Here is a 27,602-nt window from a genome sequence, read left to right on the forward strand (position 1 = left end):
TGCCTAGCTCCACTCCTATTCCCCAGGCGCTCTCTTTTGACGACTTCTGTAACCGTAATAGCCTTGGTTTCATGCATGTTAACATTAGAAGCCTCCTCCCTAAGTTTGTTCTATTCACTGCTTTAGCACACTCTGCCAACCCGGATGTTCTAGCTGTGTCTGAATCCTGGCTTAGGAAGACCACCAAAAATTCAGACATTTTAATTCCAAACTACAACATTTTCAGACAAGATAGAACTGCCAAAGGGGGCGGTGTTGCAATTTACTGCAAAGATAGCCTGCAGAGTTCTGTCCTACTATCCAGGTCTGTACCCAAACAATTTGAACTTCTACTTTTAAAAATCCACCTTTCTAAAAACAAGTCTCTCACCGTTGCCGCCTGCTATAGACCACCCTCTGCCCCCAGCTGTGCTCTGGACACCATATGTGAACTGATTGCCCCCCATCTATCTTCAGAGCTCGTGCTGCTAGGCGACCTAAACTGGAACATGCTTAACACCCCAGCCATCCTACAATCTAAACTTGATGCCCTCAATCTCACACAAATTATCAATGAACCTACCAGGTACCTCCCCAAAGCCTTAAACACGGGCACCCTCATAGATATCATCCTAACCAACTTCCCCTCTAAATACACCTCTGCTGTCTTCAACCAAGATCTCAGCGATCACTGCCTCATTGCCTGCATCCGTAATGGGTCAGCGGTCAAACGACCTCCTCTCATCACTGTAAAACGCTCCCTGAAACACTTCAGCGAACAGGCCTTTCTAATCGACCTGGCCGGGGTATCCTGGAAGGATATTGACCTCATCCCGTCAGTAGAGGATGCCTGGATATTTTTTTTAAATGCCTTCCTAACCATCTTAAATAAACATGCCCCATTCAAGAAATTTAGAACCAGGAACAGATATAGCCCTTGGTTCTCCCCAGACCTGACTGCCCTTAATCAACACAAAAACGTCCTATGGCGTTCTGCATTAGCATCAAACAGCCCCCGTGATATGCAGCTGTTCAGGGAAGCTAGAAACCATTATACACAGGCAGTTAGAAAAGCCAAGGCTAGCTTTTTCAAGCAGAAATTTGCTTCTTGCAACACTAACTCAAAAAAGTTCTGGGACACTGTAAAGTCCATGGAGAATAAGAACACCTCCTCCCAGCTGCCCACTGCACTGAAGATAGGAAACACTGTCACCACTGATAAATCCACCATAATTGAAAATTTCAATAAGCATTTTTCTACTGCTGGCCATGCTTTCCACCTGGCTACTCCTACCCCTGTCAACAGCACTGCACCCCCAACAGCAACTCGCCCAAGCCTTCCCCATTTCTCCTTCTCCCAAATCCATTCAGCTGATGTTCTGAAAGAGCTGCAAAATCTGGACCCCTACAAATCAGCCGGGCTAGACAATCTGGACCCTTTCTTTCTAAAATTATCTGCCGAAATTGTTGCCACCCCTATTACTAGCCTGTTCAACCTCTCTTTCGTGTCGTCTGAGATTCCCAAAGATTGGAAAGCAGCTGCGGTCATCCCCCTCTTCAAAGGGGGGGACACTCTTGACCCAAACTGCTACAGACCTATATCTATCCTACCATGCCTTTCTAAGGTCTTCAAAAGCCAAGTCAACAAACAGATTACCGACCATTTTGAATCTCACCATACCTTCTCTGCTATGCAATCTGGTTTCAGAGCTGGTCATGGGTGCACCTCAGCCACGCTCAAGGTCCTAAACGATATCTTAACCGCCATCGATAAGAAACATTACTGTGCAGCCGTATTCATTGATCTGGCCAAGGCTTTCGACTCTGTCAATCACCACATCCTCATCGGCAGACTCAACAGCCTTGGTTTCTCAAATGATTGCCTCGCCTGGTTCACCAACTACTTCTCTGATAGAGTTCAGTGTGTCAAATCTGAGGGTCTGTTGTCCGGACCTCTGGCAGTCTCTATGGGGGTGCCACAGGGTTAAATTCTTGGACCGACTCTCTTCTCTGTATACATCAATGAGGTCGCTCTTGCTGCTGGTGAGTCTCTGATCCACCTCTACGCAGACGACACCATTCTGTATACTTCCGGCCCTTCTTTGGACACTGTGTTAACAACCCTCCAGGCAAGCTTCAATGCCATACAACTCTCCTTCCGTGGCCTCCAACTGCTCTTAAATACAAGTAAAACTAAATGCATGCTCTTCAACCGATCACTACCTGCACCTACCCGCCTGTCCAACATCACTACTCTGGACGGCTCTGACTTAGAATACGTGGACAACTACAAATACTTAGGTGTCTGGTTAGACTGTAAACTCTCCTTCCAGACCCATATCAAACATCTCCAATCCAAAGTTAAATCTAGAATTGGCTTCCTATTTCGCAACAAAGCATCCTTCACTCATGCTGCCAAACATACCCTTGTAAAACTGACCATCCTACCAATCCTCGACTTTGGCGATGTAATTTACAAAATAGCCTCCAATACCCTACTCAACAAACTGGATGCAGTCTATCACAGTGCAATCCGTTTTGTCACCAAAGCCCCATATACTACCCACCATTGCGACCTGTACGCTCTCGTTGGCTGGCCCTCGCTTCATACTCGTCGCCAAACCCACTGGCTCCATGTCATCTACAAGACCCTGCTAGGTAAAGTCCCCCCTTATCTCAGCTCGCTGGTCACCATAGCATCTCCCACCTGTAGCACACGCTCCAGCAGGTATATCTCTCTTGTCACCCCCAAAACCAATTCTTTCTTTGGCCGCCTCTCTTTCCAGTTCTCTGCTGCCAATGACTGGAACGAACTACAAAAATCTCTGAAACTGGAAACACTTATCTCCCTCACTAGCTTTAAGCACCAACTGTCAGAGCAGCTCACAGATTACTGCACCTGTACATAGCCCACATATAATTTAGCCCTATCAACTACCTCTTTCCCAACTGTATTTAATTTATTTATTTATTTTGCTCCTTTGCACCCCATTATTTTTATTTCTACTTTGCACATTCTTCCATTGCAAAACTACCATTCCAGTGTTTTACTTGCTATATTGTATTTACCTTGCCACCAAGGCCTTTTTTGCCTTTACCTCCCTTCTCACCTCATTTGCTCACATTGTATATAGACTTGTTTATACTTTATTATTGACTGTATGTTTGTTTTACTCCATGTGTAACTCTGTGTTGTTGTATCTGTCGAACTGCTTTGCTTTATCTTGGCCAGGTCGCAATTGTAAATGAGAACTTGTTCTCAACTTGCCTACCTGGTTAAATAAAGGTAAAATAAAATAAAAATAAATAAATAAATATGATTATAATATTCATATACTGTTAATATATGATTATAATATTCAAATACTGGCTATATATGATGCTATTGTTCATATACTGTTAATATATGATTATAATATTCATATACTGTCTTTTGTTCTATTGTTATTTTGTTCTATTGTCTATCTATTCTATTGTTCACATACTGTCTATATATGATTATAATGTTCATATACTGTCTATATATGATTATAATATTCATATATTCATATATGCCAGCAGCATACCACCCTGCATCCCACTGCTGGCTTGCTTCTGAATTTAAACAGGGTTGATCCTGGATGGGAGACCAGATGCTGCTGGGAGTGGTGTTGGAGGTTCAGTAGGAGACACTCTTTCCTCTGGTCTAAAAAAATATCCCAATGCCCCAGGGCAGTGATTGGGGACACTGCACTGTGTAGGGTGCCGTCTTTCAGATGGGCCGTTAAACGGGTGTCCTGACTCTCTGAGGTCATTAAAGATCCCATGGCACTTACCGTAAGAGTAGGGGTGTTAACCCCGGTGTCCTGACTCTCGGAGGTCATTAAAGATCCCATGGCACTTATCGTAAGAGTAGGGGTGTTAACCCCGGTGTCCTGGCTAAATTCCCAATCTGTCCCTCAAACCATCACGGTCACCTAATAATCCCCAGTTTACAATTGGCTCATTCATCCCCCTCCTCTCCCCTGTAACTATTCCCCAGGTCGTTGCTGTAAATGAGAACGTGTTCTCAGTCAACATACCTGGTAAAATAACAGATAAATAAATAAAAATAACATTCATATACTGTCAATATATGATTATAATATTCATATACTGCCTATATATGATAATACAGAGACCAGACTAAAGACACTTATAGTGGACAGAGACCAGACTAAAGACACTTATAGTGGACAGAGACCTGACTAAAGACACTTATAGAGACAGAGACCAGACTAAAGACACGTATAGAGACAGAGACCAGACTAAAGACACTTATAGAGACAGAGACCTGACTAAAGACACTTATAGTGGACAGAGACCTGACTAAAGACACTTATAGAGACAGAGACCAGACTAAAGACACTTAAAGTGGACAGAGACCAGACTAAAGATACTTATTGAGACAGAGACCAGACTAAAGACACTTATAGAGACAGAGACCATACTAAAGACACTTATAGTGGACAGAGACCAGACTAAAGACACTTATAGAGACAGAGACCAGACTAAAGACACTTATAGAGACAGAGACCTGACTAAAGACACTAACCTGAGTCTGGAATGTTGGAGAGGGCGGGTTCAGACCTTTGCCAATAGGAGGGCTGGAATGGGAAGTAGAATGGTCGTCCAATACCATACTGTCCTGGAGAGAGGAGGGAGGGGTTTATTATACAGTACTGTATCCATTTTAGTAAACAACGACAGCGTGATGCCGCTTGCAGGTGTCATGGAGTCCGAGTCTCCTTAGGCTAACCCTAACCACTGCACCAATGGGTTAACTACGGCTCCAATAAGGGTTAACTACGGCTCAGATACGGGTTAAAGGGTTAACCCTTTACACTCCTGGTAATTTGCTCGGGCTACATTGCAATGTTTCTTACAGAATAAATATGAAAAAAACATATTTATAATCATGGTAGCAATTGAAAGGGAACCATTTACAGATCCTGGGAAAATTATTAGACCAAATTTGAGGACACAACAGTTCACTTGACACAAGAATAAACCAAACATTACACTGTTGATTTTATGTGCATTTTAGATTTAGTGTACTTTTCGCACAACATTTGTTGATAACGAAATCTGAAAATACTTTGAAATCATTCAGCAATAATAATATGAATGGGAAATGTGGGGTAGGTAAAGACCAAACATTTACCAGGGTTTGAGTGAGAGGACTAACCGGTGTTTCCAAGTGGCAACACACAGCTTTCCAAAATGCGTACGGTTCCTAAGTCATTTCAATGCACTTTTATGACTCAAAGAAGAGTGACTAGCTAAGTTATAAAATAGGATCTTACAGCGTTAGGCTTTCACAAGGCGATTCAGACAAACTGATGCTAATTTTGGTGCGGATAGAAAGGAGTCTTGAGTGAATTCAGGCGAATTACAGGTGTTTAACTTGCTTGTAATGACTTCAACGCGGTATTTACTATCATCCTTAAACGTCTTATCTTCCAAAATACATACAGTCCTCTGAATTTACAGCATTTCCTTGACTCAGACGATAAAAATATTTGCAAAAATCGCCCAATTAGCGTAGGGGATGGGGGGGGGGGCAACTTTTCGTCGCGCACGTGTGGAGGGAAAACCTGTTGCGCTGCGGTGCTCAAGTTCAGAATGTCTGTCAGTCAAAACCCGTACCGAGCTGTGAAGCACGGAGCCTGAGCTCTGACGTTTACAGTACAGCACAGGAGGTTGGTGGCACCTTGCTTGGGGAGGACGGGTTCGTGGTAATAGCTGGAGCGGAATAGGTGGACTGGTATCAAATAAATCAAACACGTGTGATTGATGACATTCCACGAACTCCGGGCGGCAGGGTAGCCTAGCGGTTAGAGCGTTGGACTAGTAACCGGAAGGTTGCAAGTTCAAACCCCCGAGCTGGCATGGTACATATCTGTCGTTCTGCCCCTGAACAAGGCAGTTAACCCACTGTTCCTAGGCCGTCATTGAAAATAAGAATGTGTTCTTAACTGACTTGCCTCGCTAAATAAACCACTGCTTTCCAATTTAGGTGCTTTATCAGTGATCAAATCTGCTATTTTAAATCCATATACGGGTACATTTTATGGGTGGCTTACTCTACAAACACACAGAAACGCACAAACCCCAAAACACAACCCCGCACTCCCTCTAACCTGGGAAGACGTTGTCAAGGTACCATGCCAGGAAGCCATAGAGCACGGCGTCAAACATCATCATGCCTATGGAGGTGAAGAAGGAGTAGGCATCGCCCTCTAGTGGACTGGTGCCGATGTTGTCCCACTGCAGACCCAGGCCCTGCTCCTCATAACGAGACAGGTACTCCGTCCCAAAACCAAACGCTACTGGGGACAGCAGACTCTGAGGAAAAACACACATGTACAGGCAGAAAATCACTCTATTGATCTATGTGTGAGGGTTGAGGGGATGTTATGTTATATACTAGACTGGGGGTTGAGGGGATGTTATGTTATATACTAGACTGAGGGGATGTTATGCTATATACCAGACTGAGGGGATGTTATGTTATATACCAGACTGAGGGGATGTTATGATATATACTAGACTGAGGGGATATTATGATATATACTAGACTGAGGGGATGTTATGTTATATACCAGACTGAGGGGATGTTATGTTATATACTAGACTGAGGGGATGTTATGATATATACTAGACTGAGGGGATGTTATGCTATATACCAGACTGAGGGGATATTATGATATATACTAGACTGAGGGGATGTTATGCTATATACTAGACTGAGGGGATGTTATGTTATATACTAGACTGAGGGGATGTTATGATATATACTAGACTGAGGGGATGTTATGCTATATACTAGACTGAGGGGATGTTATGTTATATACTAGACTGAGGGGATGTTATGCTATATACTAGACTGAGGGGATGTTATGTTATATACTAGACTGAGGGGATGTTATGTTATATACCAGACTGAGGGGATGTTATGTTATATACTAGACTGAGGGGATGTTATGTTATATACTAGACTGAGGGGATGTTATGATATATACTAGACTGAGGGGATGTTATGCTATATACTAGACTGAGGGGATGTTATGTTATATACTAGACTGAGGGGATGTTATGATATATACCAGACTGAGGGGATGTTATGATATATACCAGACTGAGGGGATGTTATGCTATATACTAGACTGAGGGGATGTTATGTTATATACTAGACTGAGGGGATGTTATGATATATACCAGACTGAGGGGATGTTATGATATATACCAGACTGAGGGGATGTTATGTTATATACCAGACTGAGGGGATATTATGATATATACTAGACTGAGGGTTGAGGGGATGTTATGTTATATACCAGACTGAGGGGATGTTATGTTATATACCAGACTGAGGGGATATTATGATATATACCAGACTGAGGGGATGTTATATTTATATACCAGACTGAGGGTTGAGGGGATGTTATGATATATACTAGACTGAGGGGATGTTATATTTATATACCAGACTGAGGGGATATTATGATATATACCAGACTGAGGGGATGTTATGTTATATACCAGACTGAGGGGATATTATGATATATACCAGACTGAGGGGATGTTATATTTATATACCAGACTGAGGGTTGAGGGGATGTTATGATATATACTAGACTGAGGGGATGTTATATTTATATACCAGACTGAGGGGATGTTATATTTATATACCAGACTGAGGGTTGAGGGGATGTTATGTGTTGGTCAAAGTACCGCTGTGATCTTGGCGTTCTTGGTGATGCGGTCCTGCCAGGCCACACAGAGGATGTGGGGTAGGTAGAGGGTGAAGTAGATGATACCACTGCACGCTGCAGCCAGGTTGGCCTTGTTGAAGAACACACTGAGAAGGAAACACTGCATGATGGTGGCCATGGTGAACGTCAGGAGGAACAGGAACACTACCAACGGGTTGGAGTAGTTCAACACCTTACCAGCCTGATGGAGAAATGGGGGGGGGGGGGGGGGGTAACACAGTTAATACAATGTCAGTCCTTTCTTTATGCACTTCTAAAGACAGTCCACTTGATGGCGATACTGTATACCAAAAAGAACTGCCAAACACCCTCTGGCAGAGAAGGACAACCCTCGCCATACACCCTCTGGTAGAGAAAGACAACCCTCTCCATACACCCTCTGGTAGAGAAGGACAACCCTCTCCATACACCCTCTGGTAGGGAAGGACAACCCTCTCCATACACCCTCTGGTAGAGAAGGACAACCCTCTCCATACACCCTCTGGTAGAGAAGAACAACACTCCATACATCCTCTGGTAGAGAAGGACAACACTCTCCCTTTCTGTTGTTTCCTTCACCTCTTCCGTATCGCCATAATAATGGCCGCCATTAGAGCTGTGCAGGCAGTCATTATCATAACCTGTCTATGAACCAAGTATACCTCCCTCTCTCTCCCTATCCTCATCCCCCTCTCCCATCCTCCTCACCATGATGATACCTTTGAGCAGGGCAGTGCTGGCCCTCACCATGATGAAGCTGTCTATAAACCAGGTGTACCACCCCTCCTCTCCTCCCCTCCTCCCTCCATCCTCACCATAATAATCAGTGTGAGCAGGGCTGTGCTGGCGGTCATCATGATGAAGCTGTCTATAAACCAGGTGTACCAGATCACTCCGTTGGTCACTCCCATGGCCTGCAAGAACACAACACAACAAAATAGAACACAACACAACAAAAAAGAACACAACAAAACAAAATAGAACACAACAGAACAAAATAGAACACAACAGAACAAAATAGAACACAACACAACAAAATAGAACACAACAGAACAAAATAGAACACAATACAACAAAATAGAACACAATACAACAAAATAGAACACAACACAACAAAATAGAACACAACAAAACAAAATAGAACACAACACAACAAAATAGAACACAACAAAAAAGAACTTTCATTGTCCATTAAAACATTTAATCAAATTGACGTTTGTTTTCAGTTCTCGTTTAAAACAATGGACAATGTTTTTTACCTTGAGTGTCTCTTTGAGGCGTAGCTCCTTCTCCAGAACGATGCTCTTCACCGTCATAGACACAGAGTAGATCCACGCTAGCACCATGAAGATAGGGAAGCACCGGTTCAGAGTCAACATGAAGCTAGAAGAGGAGAGAAGAGAGGAGGAGGAGAGGGAGAGAGAGAGTGAGAGAGAGAGAGAGAGACAGGGAGACAGGGAGACAGAGAGACAGAGAGAGAGAGGGAGAGCGAGAGTGAGACAGAGACAGAGAGAGAGAGGCACAGAGAGAGAGAGGGGGAGAGAGAGGGAGAGAGAGGAGGATGAGAGAGAGAGTGAGACAGAGACAGAGAGAGAGAGGCACAGAGAGAGAGACAGAGAGAGAGAGAGAGAGGAGGATGAGAGTGAGAGAGAGAGTGAGACAGAGACAGAGAGAGAGGCACAGAGATAGACAGAGAGACAGACAGAGAGAGACAGACAAAGAGAGAGAGCGAGAGAGAAAGAGAGAGAGAGAGAAAATAACATTGTTATAAATATTAAGATCAGTGTAAGTACAGTCAATACAGTCAATCCTGGAGTACCAATGTGACTGCCCATGTTAGCTCTAACCCAGCACTAACTTACCTCCCAGAGGGCAAAGCTGGTTGGAATAACGGAACAACGTAATTACAACCTGCTTTCAACCAGATGATCAGCCAGCTTTACCTGTTGGGCTGATTGAACTAATCAACTCATCATCGAAGACCTTAATGAACTAAGTAACTCACACAATTACAACCAGAACCTTTACATATACAGTCCGTCAAACTAGTAGACCTAACAATCTGATTGGCCGTGAGACAGATTGGTGAGGTGACGGACATGTGTGTGGGCCACTCACAGGTCGTCTACATAGCAGGGGTATGGCATCTGTTGTACGTAGACTCCCAGGGGCCAGTCGTGTCCCGTCTGTATCTTCAGTATGCCATGCTCTACCATGTCCTGGAGATAGGCAAAGCCACCCCAGATATACCTCAGATCCTCCATAGGGTCTGCTCTGGGACCAGGGTCCCAATACCTGGGGAGGGAGGGAGAGAGAGAGAGACAGAGAGAGAGTAAGAGAGAGAGAGAGAGAGAGAGACAGAGAGAGAGAGAGAGAGAGAGAGAGAGAGAGAAACAGAGAGAGAGAGAGAGAGAGACAGAGAAAGAGACAGAGAGAAAGACAGAGAGAAAGAGATCGAGGCAGAGACTGGAGGATTAATCATTTGGTACAAATCTGGACTACAAAATCTAATTGATCCCCTCAAAATTGGTAAATATCACATTTGGATAAAACTGAAAAAAGAACTTGTACTGACAGAAAAAATATGTGTTCCTTTGCGCATACAAAATGGTGACATATGGACAACCCATTTTAAAACGCTCTACAACACCGTTCAAATTGACACAAACGCAGAACAACGACAAATTAATGAGAAGTTGAATGGATTAGAAAAAGCTCTAATGGACAATCAAAATCCACTGGACTCCCCCTATTACTGACCAGGAGCTCTATAAGAAACTAAACTATTACTGACCAGGAGCTCTATAAGAAACTAAACTATTACTGACCAGGAGCTCTATAAGAAACTAAACTATTACTGACCAGGAGCTCTATAAGAAACTAAACTATTACTGACCAGGAGCTCTATAAGAAACTAAACTATTACTGACCAGGAGCTCTATAAGAAACTAAACTATTACTGACCAGGAGCTCTATAAGACACTAAACTATTACTGACCAGGAGCTCTATAAGAAACTAAACTATTACTGACCAGGAGCTCTATAAGAAACTAAACTATTACTGACCAGGAGCTCTATAAGAAACTAAACTATTACTGACCAGGAGCTCTATAAGAAACTAAACTATTACTGACCAGGAGCTCTATAAGAAACTAAACTATTACTGACCAGGAGCTCTATAAGAAACTAAACTATTACTGACCAGGAGCTCTATAAGACACTAAACTATTACTGACCAGGAGCTCTATAAGAAACTAAACTATTACTGACCAGGAGCTCTATAAGAAACTAAACTATTACTGACCAGGAGCTCTATAAGAAACTAAACTATTACTGACCAGGAGCTCTATAAGAAACTAAACTATTACTGACCAGGAGCTCTATAAGAAACTAAACTATTACTGACCAGGAGCTCTATAAGAAACTAAACTATTACTGACCAGGAGCTCTATAAGAAACTAAACTATTACTGACCAGGAGCTCTATAAGAAACTAAACTATTACTGACCAGGAGCTCTATAAGAAACTAAACTATTACTGACCAGGAGCTCTATAAGAAACTAAACTATTACTGACCAGGAGCTCTATAAGAAACTAAACTATTACTGACCAGGAGCTCTATAAGAAACTAAACTATTACTGACCAGGAGCTCTATAAGAAACTAAACTATTACTGACCAGGAGCTCTATAAGAAACTAAACTATTACTGACCAGGAGCTCTATAAGAAACTAAACTATTACTGACCAGGAGCTCTATAAGAAACTAAACTATTACTGACCAGGAGCTCTATAAGAAACTAAACTATTACTGACCAGGAGCTCTATAAGAAACTAAACTATTACTGACCAGGAGCTCTATAAGAAACTAAACTATTACTGACCAGGAGCTCTATAAGAAACTAAACTATTACTGACCAGGAGCTCTATAAGAAACTAAACTATTACTGACCAGGAGCTCTATAAGACACTAAACTATTACTGACCAGGAGCTCTATAAGAAACTAAACTATTACTGACCAGGAGCTCTATAAGACACTAAACTATTACTGACCAGGAGCTCTATAAGAAACTAAACTATTACTGACCAGGAGCTCTATAAGAAACTAAACTATTACTGACCAGGAGCTCTATAAGACACTAAACTATTACTGACCAGGAGCTCTATAAGAAACTAAACTATTACTGACCAGGAGCTCTATAAGAAACTAAACTATTACTGACCAGGAGCTCTATAAGAAACTAAACTATTACTGACCAGGAGCTCTATAAGAAACTAAACTATTACTGACCAGGAGCTCTATAAGAAACTAAACTATTACTGACCAGGAGCTCTATAAGAAACTAAACTATTACTGACCAGGAGCTCTATAAGAAACTAAACTATTACTGACCAGGAGCTCTATAAGAAACTAAACTATTACTGACCAGGAGCTCTATAAGAAACTAAACTATTACTGACCAGGAGCTCTATAAGAAACTAAACTATTACTGACCAGGAGCTCTATAAGAAACTAAACTATTACTGACCAGGAGCTCTATAAGACACTAAACTATTACTGACCAGGAGCTCTATAAGAAACTAAACTATTACTGACCAGGAGCTCTATAAGACACTAAACTATTACTGACCAGGAGCTCTATAAGACACTAAACTATTACTGACCAGGAGCTCTATAAGACACTAAACTATTACTGACCAGGAGCTCTATAAGAAACTAAACTATTACTGACCAGGAGCTCTATAAGAAACTAAACTATTACTGACCAGGAGCTCTATAAGAAACTAAACTATTACTGACCAGGAGCTCTATAAGAAACTAAACTATTACTGACCAGGAGCTCTATAAGAAACTAAACTATTACTGACCAGGAGCTCTATAAGAAACTAAACTATTACTGACCAGGAGCTCTATAAGAAACTAGACTATTACTGACCAGGAGCTCTATAAGAAACTAAACTATTACTGACCAGGAGCTCTATAAGAAACTAAACTATTACTGACCAGGAGCTCTATAAGAAACTAAACTATTACTGACCAGGAGCTCTATAAGAAACTAAACTATTACTGACCAGGAGCTCTATAAGAAACTAAACTATTACTGACCAGGAGCTCTATAAGAAACTAAACTATTACTGACCAGGAGCTCTATAAGAAACTAAACTATTACTGACCAGGAGCTCTATAAGAAACTAAACTATTACTGACCAGGAGCTCTATAAGAAACTAAACTATTACTGACCAGGAGCTCTATAAGAAACTAAACTATTACTGACCAGGAGCTCTATAAGACACTAAACTATTACTGACCAGGAGCTCTATAAGAAACTAAACTATTACTGACCAGGAGCTCTATAAGAAACTAAACTATTACTGACCAGGAGCTCTATAAGAAACTAAACTATTACTGACCAGGAGCTCTATAAGAAACTAAACTATTACTGACCAGGAGCTCTATAAGAAACTAAACTATTACTGACCAGCAGCTCTATAAGAAACTAAACTATTACTGACCAGGAGCTCTATAAGACACTAAACTATTACTGACCAGGAGCTCTATAAGAAACTAAACTATTACTGACCAGGAGCTCTATAAGAAACTAAACTATTACTGACCAGGAGCTCTATAAGACACTAAACTATTACTGACCAGGAGCTCTATAAGAAACTAAACTATTACTGACCAGGAGCTCTATAAGAAACTAAACTATTACTGACCAGGAGCTCTATAAGAAACTAAACTATTACTGACCAGGAGCTCTATAAGACACTAAACTATTACTGACCAGGAGCTCTATAAGACACTAAACTATTACTGACCAGGAGCTCTATAAGACACTAAACTATTACTGACCAGGAGCTCTATAAGACACTAAACTATTACTGACCAGGAGCTCTATAAGACACTAAACTATTACTGACCAGGAGCTCTATAAGACACTAAACTATTACTGACCAGGAGCTCTATAAGAAACTAAACTATTACTGACCAGGAGCTCTATAAGAAACTAAACTATTACTGACCAGGAGCTCTATAAGAAACTAAACTATTACTGACCAGGAGCTCTATAAGAAACTAAACTATTACTGACCAGGAGCTCTATAAGAAACTAAACTATTACTGACCAGGAGCTCTATAAGACACTAAACTATTACTGACCAGGAGCTCTATAAGAAACTAAACTATTACTGACCAGGAGCTCTATAAGAAACTAAACTATTACTGACCAGGAGCTCTATAAGAAACTAAACTATTACTGACAAGGAGCTCTATAAGAAACTAAACTATTACTGACCAGGAGCTCTATAAGAAACTAAACTATTACTGACCAGGAGCTCTATAAGAAACTAAACTATTACTGACCAGGAGCTCTATAAGAAACTAAACTATTACTGACCAGGAGCTCTATAAGAAACTAAACTATTACTGACCAGGAGCTCTATAAGAAACTAAACTATTACTGACCAGGAGCTCTATAAGAAACTAAACTATTACTGACCAGGAGCTCTATAAGAAACTAAACTATTACTGACCAGGAGCTCTATAAGAAACTAAACTATTACTGACCAGGAGCTCTATAAGAAACTAAACTATTACTGACCAGGAGCTCTATAAGAAACTAAACTATTACTGACCAGGAGCTCTATAAGAAACTAAACTATTACTGACCAGGAGCTCTATAAGAAACTAAACTATTACTGACCAGGAGCTCTATAAGAAACTAAACTATTACTGACCAGGAGCTCTATAAGAAACTAAACTATTACTGACCAGGAGCTCTATAAGAAACTAAACTATTACTGACCAGGAGCTCTATAAGAAACTAAACTATTACTGACCAGGAGCTCTATAAGAAACTAAACTATTACTGACCAGGAGCTCTATAAGAAACTAAACGATTACTGACCAGGAGCTCTATAAGAAACTAAACTATTACTGACCAGGAGCTCTATAAGAAACTAAACTATTACTGACCAGGAGCTCTATAAGAAACTAAACTATTACTGACCAGAAGCTCTATAAGAAACTAAACAATTACTGACCAGGAGCTCTATAAGAAACTAAACTATTACTGACCAGGAGCTCTATAAGAAACTAAACTATTACTGACCAGGAGCTCTATAAGAAACTAAACTATTACTGACCAGGAGCTCTATAAGAAACTAAACTATTACTGACCAGGAGCTCTATAAGAAACTAAACTATTACTGACCAGGAGCTCTATAAGAAACTAAACTATTACTGACCAGGAGCTCTATAAGACACTAAACTATTACTGACCAGGAGCTCTATAAGAAACTAAACTATTACTGACCAGGAGCTCTATAAGACACTAAACTATTACTGACCAGGAGCTCTATAAGAAACTAAACTATTACTGACCAGGAGCTCTATAAGAAACTAAACTATTACTGACCAGGAGCTCTATAAGACACTAAACTATTACTGACCAGGAGCTCTATAAGAAACTAAACTATTACTGACCAGGAGCTCTATAAGACACTAAACTATTACTGACCAGGAGCTCTATAAGAAACTAAACTATTACTGACCAGGAGCTCTATAAGAAACTAAACTATTACTGACCAGGAGCTCTATAAGAAACTAAACTATTACTGACCAGGAGCTCTATAAGAAACTAAACTATTACTGACCAGGAGCTCTATAAGACACTAAACTATTACTGACCAGGAGCTCTATAAGAAACTAAACTATTACTGACCAGGAGCTCTATAAGACACTAAACTATTACTGACCAGGAGCTCTATAAGAAACTAAACTATTACTGACCAGGAGCTCTATAAGAAACTAAACTATTACTGACCAGGAGCTCTATAAGAAACTAAACTATTACTGACCAGGAGCTCTATAAGAAACTAAACTATTACTGACCAGGAGCTCTATAAGAAACTAAACTATTACTGACCAGGAGCTCTATAAGAAACTAAACTATTACTGACCAGGAGCTCTATAAGAAACTAAACTATTACTGACCAGGAGCTCTATAAGAAACTAAACTATTACTGACCAGGAGCTCTATAAGAAACTAAACTATTACTGACCAGGAGCTCTATAAGAAACTTCAAGCTCTCAAATTTAAAAAGGCATGCAGACCTGATGGCGTCCTAAATGAGATGCTCAAACTCACTAGTGCAACATTTCAATTGACTATATTAAAACTGTTCAATTTGATCCTGAGTGTAGGTTATTTCCCTGACTTCTGGAATCAAGGACTCATAACCCTAATCTTTAAGAACAGAGACAAATTTGACCCTAACAATTACAGAGGCATTTGTGTGAACAGTAACATGGGGGAGGTTTTCTGTAGTATTATAAATGTAAGAGTTCTAATCTTCCTTAATAAGCACAATGTCTTGAGTAAAAGACAAATTGGATTTATACCAAAACATCGCACAACTGAAACATATTTACACCCTACACACCCTGATAGATAAACATGTCCACCAAAATAATACCAAAATATACGCTTGCTTTATTGACTTCCAAAAAGCATTTGATTCTATTTGGTAGGGGGTAAAACATATGACATAATTAAATCAATATATACTGGCAATAAGTGCAGCATTAAAATTGGTAAGAAAATAACAGAATTCTTTAACCAGGGGCGGGGCCTTTGTCAGGGTTGCAATCTGAGCCCTGCACTCTTCAATATTTACATCAACAAATTGGCCACTATTCTAGAAAAATCCTCGGCCCCTGGTGTTAGTCTCCACAATTCAGAAGTTAAATGCCTACTCTTCGCAGATGACCTATGCCTGCTGTCACCCACAGCACATGGCCTACAGAAGAGCCTAGACCTGCTAGAGCAGTACTGCCAGACCTGGGCCTTGGTAATAAACCACAACAAGACGAAAATAATAATTTTCCAGAGAAGATCCAGATCTCAGGGAATTAGACCAAAGTTCTCAATTGGTACAAAATATATAGAGTACTGCACACACTACAATTACTTAGGCTTAAAATAAGCTCAACTGGACACCTTAATGAAGCAGTGAATGAACTGAGAGAGAAAGTACGCAGGGCATTCTACACCATTAAAAAGCACATTCTAATTGAAATACCTATTAAAATGTGGCTAAAACATTTTGAATTTGTCTATGAACCAATTTCACTTTATGGCTGCGAGGTGTGGAGTCCACATCAAATGGGACAAACACCCCATTGAAACCCTGCATGCAGAGTTCTGTAAGATTCTCCTACATGTCAAGAGGAAAACTACAAACAACACATGCAGGGCAGAATTAGGCCAATATCCACTAAAAATAAAAACTAAAAAAGAGCAATTAAGTTTTGGAAACATCTAAAATACAGTGACCCCAGTGATCTCATATCATTACCAAGCCCTGCAATGCCAAGAGCTGAGCAAAGAAAATAGTCCCCTCATCCAGCTGGTCCTGAGTTCACAAACCTGTTCTACTAACACATTGAAGCCTCAGTCCCCTCATCCAGCTGGTCCTGGGGCTGAGTTCACAAACCTGTTCTACTAACACACTGAAGCCTCAGTCCCCTCATCCAGCTGGTCCTGGGGCTGAGTTCACAAACCTGTTCTACTAACACACTGAAGCCTCAGTCCCCTCATCCAGCTGGTCCTGGGGCTGAGTTCACAAACCTGTTCTACTAACACACTGAAGCCTCAGTCCCCTCATCCAGCTGGTCCTGGGGCTGAGTTCACAAACCTGTTCTACTAACACACTGAAGCCTCAGTCCCCTCATCCAGCTGGTCCTGGGGCTGAGTTCACAAACCTGTTCTACTAACACACTGAAGCCTCAGTCCCCTCATCCAGCTGGTCCTGGGGTTGAGTTCACAAACCTGTTCTACTAACACACTGAAGCCTCAGTCCCCTCATCCAGCTGGTCCTGGGGTTGAGTTCACAAACCTGTTCTACTAACACACTGAAGCCTCAGTCCCCTCATCCAGCTGGTCCTGGGGCTGAGTTCACTAACCTGATCTACTAACACACTGAAGCCTCAGTCCCCTCATCCAGCTGGTCCTGGGGCTGAGTTCACTAACCTGATCTACTAACACACTGAAGCCTCAGGACCAGAACATCCAATCAATCAGGATAAACTAAATTACAACACAGTCAAAACAAAACTACATTGCTTATTGGGAAACACAAACACAAAGCAAAATGCAGTGCTATCTGGCACTAAATCGTGGCTAAATATTTGACCATGGTTACTGATCAAAACCTTGACAAAGTACAGGCTCAGTGAGCACAGCCTTGCCATTGAGAAGGGTAGACACAGGAAAACCTGGCTCCCTGTAGAGGAAAGGCTGTGTAACCACTGCACAACAGCAGAACCTGAGACAGAGCTGCATTTCCTGACAAAATGTAAAAAAATAAATATATAAAACAATTAGAGAGTGTCATTTCCCCAAATGTGAAACCCTTATTCAAGGTTTCAAAGACCTCTCTGATGAGAGTAGGCTGCCCGTCCTGTTGGGGGAGGACGCAGAGAGCTGTGGGTTGGCAGTGCACTACATTGCTGCCTGACATAAGATGAGGGACAGTGTCTGACATACTCTACTGTATGCTTATTGTTATTGTTGAATGTATGGTTATTTTGACACTTGGTTATTGTTGTTACTGTTGTCCCGTTGACAATATTGATTCTCATTTTTATTTTGTAAATATCCAGAACAAGCTTTGGCAATATGTACATTATTACGTCATGCCAATAAAGCAACTTGAACTGAATTGAGAGAGAGAGAGAGAGAGAGAGAGAGAGAGAGAGAGAGAGAGACAGAGACAGAGAGAGAGAGAGAGAGAGAGAGAGAGAGAGAGAGAGAGAGAGAGAGAGAGAGAGAGAGAGAGAGAGATGATATATGGAATGAAAGCTCTACCTACCTGTCTACACACAGATTCACTCCTCATTACTTAACCGTCACAGTTTATTTACGCCTGCGGGGCATTTCCAGTCAAGACATAAATCTCGGTCAATCCTCCTGCTAGCTACTCAATCTGATTATTCAATTGTAGAGGATTATCTACCAGTCTGCCTGCCTGCCTGCCTGCCTGCCTGCCTGCCTGCCTGTCTGCCTGCCTGCCTGCCTGCCTGCCTGCCTGCCTGCCTGCACTATCTATCGTACAGTGTTCTGGAATTGGCTTAAACTGTATAGCATTCTGGAATTGGTTTACACTGTACAGTATTCTGGAATTGATTTAAACTGTATAGTATTCTGGAATTGGTTTAAACTTTACAGTATTCTGGAATTGGTTTAAACTGTATAGTATTCTGGAATTGGTTTAAACTGTATAGTATTCTGGATTTGATTTAAACTGTATAGTATTCTGTAATTGGTTTACACTGTACAGTATTCTGGAATTGATTTAAACTGTATAGTATTCTGGAATTGGTTTAAACTTTACAGTATTCTGGAATTGGTTTAAACTGTATAGTATTCTGAAATTGGTTTAAACTGTATAGTATTCTGGATTTGATTTAAACTGTATAGTATTCTGGAATTGGTTTACACTGTACAGTATTCTGGAATTGGTTTACACTGTACAGTATTCTGGAATTGATTTAAACTGTATAGTATTCTGGAATTGGTTTAAACTTTACAGTATTCTGGAATTGGTTTAAACTGTATAGTATTCTGGAATTGGTTTAATCTGTACAGTATTCAGGAATTGGTTTAAACTGTATAGTATTCTGGAATTGGTTTAAACTGTATAGTATTCTGGAATTGGTTTAAACTGTATAGTATTCTGGAATTGGTTTAAACTGTATAGTATTCTGGAATTGGTTTAAACTTTACAGTATTTTGGAATTGGTTTAAACTGTACATTATTCTGGAATTGGTTTAAACTATATAGTATTCTGGAATTGGTTTAAACTGTATAGTATTCTGGAATTGGTTTAAACTGTATAGTATTCTGGAATTGGTTTAAACTGTATAGTATTCTGGAATTGGTTTAAACTTTACAGTATTTTGGAATTGGTTTAAACTGTATAGTATTTTGGAATTGGTTTAAACTTACTTTACAGTATTTGGAATTGGTTTAAACTGTATAGTATTCTGGAATTGATTTAAACTGTATAGTATTCTGGAATTGGTTTAAACTGTATAGTATTTTGGAATTGGTTTAAACTGTATAGTATTTTGGAATTGGTTTAAACTGTATAGTATTCTGGAATTGGTTTAAACTTTACAGTATTTTGGAATTGGTATAAACTGTATAGTATTTTGGAATTGGTTTAAACTGTATAGTATTCTGGAATTGATTTAAACTGTATAGTATTCTGGAATTGGTTTAAACTGTATAGTATTCTGGAATTGGTTTAAACTGTACAGTATTCTGGAATTGGTTTAAACTGTATAGTATTCTGGAATTGGTTTAAACTATATAGTATTCTGGAATTGATTTAAACTGTATAGTATTCTGGAATTGGTTTAAACTGTATAGTATTCTGGAATTGGTTTAAACTGTATAGTATTCTGGAATTGGTTTAAACTTTACAGTATTCTGGAATTGGTTTAGGTACATTGAACCTTGGAGATCACAATACGTCCTGCTTGAACAACGATGCATTTCAGTTTCCATCGCTGAAACGGGTACAGTATAAATGAGTTAGTTACCACAATGGCATTCTGTGATAGTGTGTATATTTTCCCCATGACTGTAAAGGTGATTATGGGAATGACCGTCCCACCGCCGATTGCGTCGCCTCAAACGCTAGCTAATGAGGAACCGCAAGCAAGACACTGCGGTCTGAGGAGTGCGTTTCAACACATTCCCACCATCCGTACACACAGCCTGGTTGTTATATTCTGACCGGAAGAGAAAGAACTTCCACCTGATAATAAATGGTCCAGAATATTTGAATCTTCTCATCTAAAATGATGTGTAATTGTTTATTTATTGATGTCCATACCGATGTATTTCAGTGTTTATGACCGCCTAGTGGGTTTATATAAAAAAATAAACATAGTACCTGTCTTTGATCTTGTTGGTTCTCTCCACTTGGTCGATGTCCATGCGTATCTTGTACCTGACGTGACGCGGCACGGTAGTGGTCCAGGGGTAGACATCCAGGAAGACTAGCCCTGCCCAGAACTTATTCTCCTCCAATAGAAAGAGAGCCTGATGGGTCAGCTGATCCTCGTCTGTATTGGGCTTGAACTTATCCAAACTGATACACTGGATGAGGGGAGAGGAAAGTGGGGAAGGAGGGAGGGAGGGAGGGAGGGAGGGAGGGAGGGAGGGAGGGAGGGAGGGAGGGAGGGAGGGAGGGAGGGAGGGAGGGAGGGGGAGGAGGAGGGGAGAGGGAGGGAGGGAAGGAGAGAGGAGTGGAGAGTGAGGGAGGGAAGGAAGGAGGGAGGAGGGGAAGGAGGGAAGAGGGGAGAGGGAGGTGGGTATGGAGGGAGGAGGGAGGGAGGAAGGTGGGGGAGGAGGGAGGGAGGAAGGTGGGGAAGGAGAGAGGGAGGGGAGGAAGGATGTGGGGGGGGGAGAGGGTGAGAGGGGGGAGATAGGAGGAGAGAGAGATGTATTTCACCTTTATTTAACCAGGCAAGTCAGGTCAGTGTGAGAATGAGTGTGAGCGTGTGTGTGTGTGTGTGTGTGTGTGTGTGAGCGTGTGTGTGTGTTGTGATTTACAGTGTAGCAGGTTGTGTGTCGGTTAGAGCATGTGTTTGACCGTGAACGTAGCTTTTGACCAATTTGGAATGGATTAGCAACACAGCCAAGTGTGTGAATGAGTCACAGTGTTCAGCAAACACTTCCTATCATGACATTTACTAGAACACTTCACTGACAATGCTGAGAGACATTCACATCTCTCTCTCTCTCTCCCCCTCTCTCTCACACACACACACTTCCATCAACACCACCCAACTATTACCCACTAACCCGGAAAATCGATTAGAATTCCCTGTATATATTGGAAGGACACAGCGAGGGAATGAAAGAATGAGGTCTGGATAGAGTGATTTTCCCTCTTTCACTGTGACTGTGAGTGACTACCCTTACGGAGGCAGAGTCAGACTGTGAGTGACTACCCTTACGGAGGCAGAGTCAGACTGCGAGTGACTACTCTTATAGAGGCAGAGTCAGACTGTGAGTGACTACTCTTACAGAGGCAGAGTCAGACTGTGAGTGACTACTCTTATAGAGGCAGAGTCAGACTGTGAGTGACTACCCTTATAGAGGCAGAGTCAGACTGTGAGTGACTACTCTTACGGAGGCAGAGTCAGACTGTGAGTGACTACTCTTATAGAGGCAGAGTCAGACTGTGAGTGACTACCCTTACGGAGCCAGAGTCAGACTGTGAGTGACAACTCTTACGGAGGCAGAGTCAGACTGTGAGTGACTACTCTTACGGAGGCAGAGTCAGACTGTGAGTGACTACTCTTACGGAGGCAGAATTAGACTGTGAGTGACTACTCTTACGGAGGCAGAGTCAGACTGTGAGTGACTACTCTTACGGAAGCAGAGTCAGACTGTGAGTGACTACTCTTACGGAGGCAGAGTCAGACTGTGAGTGACTACCCTTACGGAGGAAGAGTCAGACTGTGAGTGACTATCCTTACGGAGGCAGAGTCAGACTGTGAGTGACTACCCTTACGGAGGCAGAGTCAGACTGTGAGTGACTACCCTTACGGAGGCAGAGTCAGACTGTGAGTGACTACCCTTACGGAGGCAGAGTCAGACTGTGAGTGACTACCCTTACGGAGGCAGAGTCAGACTGCGAGTGACTGCTCTTATAGAGGCAGAGTCAGACTGTGAGTGACTACTCTTACAGAGGCAGAGTCAGACTGTGAGTGACTACTCTTATAGAGGCAGAGTCAGACTGTGAGTGACTACCCTTATAGAGGCAGAGTCAGACTGTGAGTGACTACTCTTACGGTGGCAGAGTCAGACTGTGAGTGACTACTCTTACGGAGGCAGAGTTAGACTGTGAGTGACTACTCTTACGGAGGCAGAGTCAGACTGTGAGTGACTACTCTTACGGAGGAAGAGTCAGACTGTGAGTGACTATCCTTACGGAGGCAGAGTCAGACTGTGAGTGACTACCCTTACGGAGGCAGAGTCAGACTGTGAGTGACTACCCTTACGGAGGCAGAGTCAGACTGTGAGTGACTACCCTTACGGAGGCAGAGTCAGACTGTGAGTGACTACCCTTACGGAGGCAGAGTCAGACTGCGAGTGACTGCTCTTATAGAGGCAGAGTCAGACTGTGAGTGACTACTCTTACAGAGGCAGAGTCAGACTGTGAGTGACTACTCTTATAGAGGCAGAGTCAGACTGTGAGTGACTACCCTTATAGAGGCAGAGTCAGACTGTGAGTGACTACTCTTACGGTGGCAGAGTCAGACTGTGAGTGACTACTCTTACGGAGGCAGAGTTAGACTGTGAGTGACTACTCTTACGGAGGCAGAGTCAGACTGTGAGTGACTACTCTTACGGAAGCAGAGTCAGACTGTGAGTGACTACTCTTACGGAGGCAGAGTCAGACTGTGAGTGACTACCCTTACGGAGGAAGAGTCAGACTGTGAGTGACTACCCTTACGGAGGCAGAGTCAGACTGTGAGTGACTACCCTTACGGAGGCAGAGTCAGACTGTGAGTGACTACCCTTACGGAGGCAGAGTCAGACTGTGAGTGACTACCCTTACGGATGCAGAGTCAGACTGTGAGTGACTACCCTTACGGAGGCAGAGTCAGACTGCGAGTGACTACCCTTACGGAGGCAGAGTCAGACTGCGAGTGACTACTCTTATAGAGGCAGAGTCAGACTGTGAGTGACTACTCTTACGGAGGCAGATTCAGACTGTGAGTGACTACTCTTATAGAGGCAGAGTCAGACTGTGAGTGACTACTCTTACGGAGGCAGAGTCAGACTGTGAGTGACTACCCTTACGGAGGAAGAGTCAGACTGTGAGTGACTATCCTTACGGAGGCAGAGTCAGACTGTGAGTGACTACCCTTGCGGAGGCAGAGTCAGACTGTGAGTGACTACCCTTACGGAGGCAGAGTCAGACTGTGAGTGACTACCCTTACGGAGGCAGAGTCAGACTGTGAGTGACTACCCTTACGGAGGCAGAGTCAGACTGCGAGTGACTGCTCTTATAGAGGCAGAGTCAGACTGTGAGTGACTACTCTTACAGAGGCAGAGTCAGACTGTGAGTGACTACTCTTATAGAGGCAGAGTCAGACTGTGAGTGACTACCCTTATAGAGGCAGAGTCAGACTGTGAGTGACTACCCTTACGGAGCCAGAGTCAGACTGTGAGTGACTACTCTTACGGAGGCAGAGTCAGACTGTGAGTGACTACTCTTACGGAGGCAGAGTTAGACTGTGAGTGACTACTCTTACGGAGGCAGAGTCAGACTGTGAGTGACTACTCTTACGGAAGCAGAGTCAGACTGTGAGTGACTACTCTTACGGAGGCAGAGTCAGACTGTGAGTGACTACCCTTACGGAGGCAGAGTCAGACTGTGAGTGACTACTCTTATAGAGGCAGAGTCAGACTGTGAGTGACTACTCTTACGGAGGCAGAGTCAGACTGTGAGTGACTACCCTTACGGAGCCAGAGTCAGACTGTGAGTGACTACTCTTACGGAAGCAGAGTCAGACTGTGAGTGACTTCTCTTACGGAGGCAGAGTCAGACTGTGAGTGACTACCCTTACGGAGCCAGAGTCAGACTGTGAGTGACTACTCTTACGGAAGCAGAGTCAGACTGTGAGTGACTACTCTTACGGAGGCAGAGTCAGACTGTGAGTGACTACCCTTACGGAGGCAGAGTCAGACTGTGAGTGACTACCCTTACGGAGCCAGAGTCAGACTGTGAGTGACTACTCTTACGGAGGCAGAGTCAGACTGTGAGTGACTACTCTTATAGAGGCAGAGTCAGACTGTGAGTGACTACTCTTACGGAGGCAGAGTCAGACTGTGAGTGACTACTCTTACGGAGGCAGAGTCAGACTGTGAGTGACTACTCTTACGGAGGTTGAGTCAGACTGTGAGTGACTACTCTTACGGAGGCAGAGTCAGACTGTGAGTGACTACTCTTACGGAGGTTGAGTCAGACTGTGAGTGACTACTCTTACGGAGGTTGAGTCAGACTGTGAGTGACTACTCTTACGGAGGTTGAGTCAGACTGTGAGTGAGTACTCTTACGGAAGCAGAGTTGGTTAACGTCTAGATGTCTTGGTCTGAGGATCTCCGTCATGACAGTTGGGACAGATTTATTTGTTTTTTTCCCCCTGTGGCATAACACTATTTAGTTATCATGTCATTATTCATTAACCCTTACCTCTCCGTACTGGTTGAACATGCGGACGGCCTGGTCCGTGAGGTTGAAAACGTTCCTCCAGTCGAAGCTGGGCATGGTCTCTTCTCTGTCCTCCTCTAGCCCGTTGTACAGGAAGTTGAGGATGTCTTTAGAGGAGAACTCAGTGTCCTCCATACTCCTGTCTATTAGGTCTGCTACCGTGGGGTTTCTGATGGTGTCCTGCAGGGGCAGGAGAAATATATCATTAATTTACTGGAAAACCGTACTAAACATTTACAAGAGTGTGCTGCTGTTTTGGTCACGTCTCTCTTGACACTAAGATAAGACCACAATGAGACCTGGCAAAATAAAGGTGAGAAAGAATGAAGACCAATACCCTGTGTGTGTGTGTGTGTGTGTGTGTGTGTGTGTGTGTGTGTGTGTGTGTGTGTGTGTGTGTGTGTGTGTGTGTGTGTGTGTGTGTGTGTGTGTGTGTGTGTGTGTGTGTGCATGCGTGTATGTGTGCTTCTATGTGTGTGTGTGCGTGTGTTTGTGTGTGTGTGTGTGTATTGATGCCTGTCTGTGTGTCTGTGTGAGTGTTCATGACTGTGTGTGTGTCTATGTGGGTGTGTTGATGTCTGACTGTGTGTGTGTGTGTGTGTGTGTGTGTGTGTGTGTGTGTGTGTGTGTGTGTGTGTGTGTGTGTGTGTGTGTGTGTGCTTCTATGTGTGTGCGCGTGCGTGTGTGTGTGCTTCTATGTGTGTGCGCGTGCGCCTGTGTATGTGTGTTTGTGTGTGTGTGTGTGTGTGTGTGTGTGTGTGTGTGTGTGTGTGTGTGTGTGCGTGCGTGTGTTACCCTGATCATGTTTATCTGTATGCCAGCGTTGAAGAACCTCCAGATTTGAGGTCCCACCTCCTCCCAGGCCTTTCCCATGGTCATCAGACGCTCCAGCTCCTCAAACGTAGTGTTGGCCTGGAGAGAACATGCTAGCAGTTAACAGACATGAACACACACACACACACACACACACACGAACACTCACACAGACACACAGACAGACATCAACACACCCACACAGAAACACACACAGTCATGAACACTCACACACACACAGACAGACAGACACACACAGACACACACACAGACATCAACACACTCACACAGACACACACAGTCATGAACACTCACACACACACAGACAGACAGACACACACAGACACACACACAGACATCAACACACCCACACAGACACACACAGTCATGAAAACACACACACACACAGACAGACACACACACACAGACAGACACACATACTGACATAAAGGCCATCAATACTATGAAGTCATGTCCTTCTCAGGTCTCCAGTATGCATAGTAAATGTCCCCAAGCAGCTTCAGTAGAATAAGACTTAACATCTGTTTTCTGTCAACTGTTGTAAATATAAATACAAAACAAATGTTATATGAATGAGCTCTGTTGTATTTTGTCCTTCAGTTGGACGTTGGAACTGTCATGACGTTGGCCTCGTTGGGTACAGCAAGCCCCATCCCCCTCTCCCTGCCTCCCCCTTTCCTCCTTCAACTAGGTTGCTGTGGTCAGAGAGACGTAGTAAACTCCTGAGGATCTCCTCATTGGACACACAGTATAGAGAGAGTAGATTTTCACGGAGGACAAAGGACATCCTTCCACCTCACAGAACTTGAGGTACGGACAAATGTCATGTTCCGGAGAAAAGTATAAAAAGATGGGTGAAGAATCCAGCTACGAACTGGTCCGTTTGTCACAACTTGGGACAGCTCATGGGAGACGGTGTGGCCACATTACCATAACGCTGTTTATATAATAGCCTCAGATGTGAGGTTTACATCTAATTGTTGTATACGATGAATGAGTGAGGATGATACTGTTTGTATAATTGTGGAATATGATTTTGGACTGTTTAATGAAGAGAAATACAATTCTTTTGATTTGAACTAAATCAGAGGACCGCTCCTGAGCCCAGTTAGGGCCAGACATCCTGGACCGCCCCTGAGCCCAGTTAGGGTCAGACATCCTGGACCGCCCCTGAGCCCAGGTAGGGTCAGACATCCTGGACCGCCCCTGAGCCCAGTTAGGGTCAGGCATCCTGGACCGCCCCTGAGCCCAGTTAGGGTCAGGCCTCCTGGGACAGCCCTTTTTAGGCCCTTACAAATAAAACCCCCACTCGGGTTTTCGATCAGCAGATCGAGCTTACCTCAATTACGACACGGCTAAAAGGTTGTAGACCATTGCTGAATATTTTAACCATACCACGTGGTTAAACTCTTAGACTATCGTTACTGACAGAATAAGAACAAGTCTTTGATATTAATTACTAGTCTGCAGCTAGGAATTCAGTATCATTGAACGTGAAGAACGACAACCGCCGAAACATCCATACTATAACGAAACGAATGAATGTCACTCTGAACTCCCCACTATAACCACAACAGAGAGAGAGAGGGAGAGAGACGGACAACTCTACAAAAGAAACTAACTTTTCACCAGCGATCAAGACGACACACTGAGCGTAAATATATATCTTGATTGCAATTGTTCCCGAATGAGTGAGCGTTCATGTGCAA

The 27,602-nt window shown here is 42.7% G+C and overlaps 1 protein-coding gene across 4 annotated transcripts in view; it reads right to left on the reverse strand.

Moving 5' to 3' along the window:
* The window catches only part of LOC110531043 (ATP binding cassette subfamily A member 4b), a 146,218-nt gene that overhangs the window by 76,514 nt on the left and 42,102 nt on the right, over positions 1 to 27,602 (reverse strand). For all 4 annotated transcript variants that reach the window (XM_090182921.1, XM_036986622.2, XM_090182922.1 and 1 more), the window contains exons 11-19: positions 25,855 to 25,971; positions 25,042 to 25,239; positions 20,722 to 20,927; positions 9,873 to 10,049; positions 9,014 to 9,137; positions 8,570 to 8,668; positions 7,735 to 7,956; positions 6,141 to 6,345; positions 4,553 to 4,645 (exon numbers count right to left, since the gene is read on the reverse strand). In XM_090182921.1, coding sequence (XP_090039047.1) covers positions 4,553 to 4,645; positions 6,141 to 6,345; positions 7,735 to 7,956; positions 8,570 to 8,668; positions 9,014 to 9,137; positions 9,873 to 10,049; positions 20,722 to 20,927; positions 25,042 to 25,239; positions 25,855 to 25,971 — 1,441 coding nt within the window. The remainder of the gene's footprint in view (positions 1 to 4,552; positions 4,646 to 6,140; positions 6,346 to 7,734; positions 7,957 to 8,569; positions 8,669 to 9,013; positions 9,138 to 9,872; positions 10,050 to 20,721; positions 20,928 to 25,041; positions 25,240 to 25,854; positions 25,972 to 27,602) is intronic.

Source organism: Oncorhynchus mykiss, chromosome 8 (genome assembly GCF_057628025.1).
Source record: "Oncorhynchus mykiss isolate SJ-2025 chromosome 8, ASM5762802v1, whole genome shotgun sequence".
Lineage (NCBI taxonomy): Eukaryota > Metazoa > Chordata > Actinopteri > Salmoniformes > Salmonidae > Oncorhynchus > Oncorhynchus mykiss.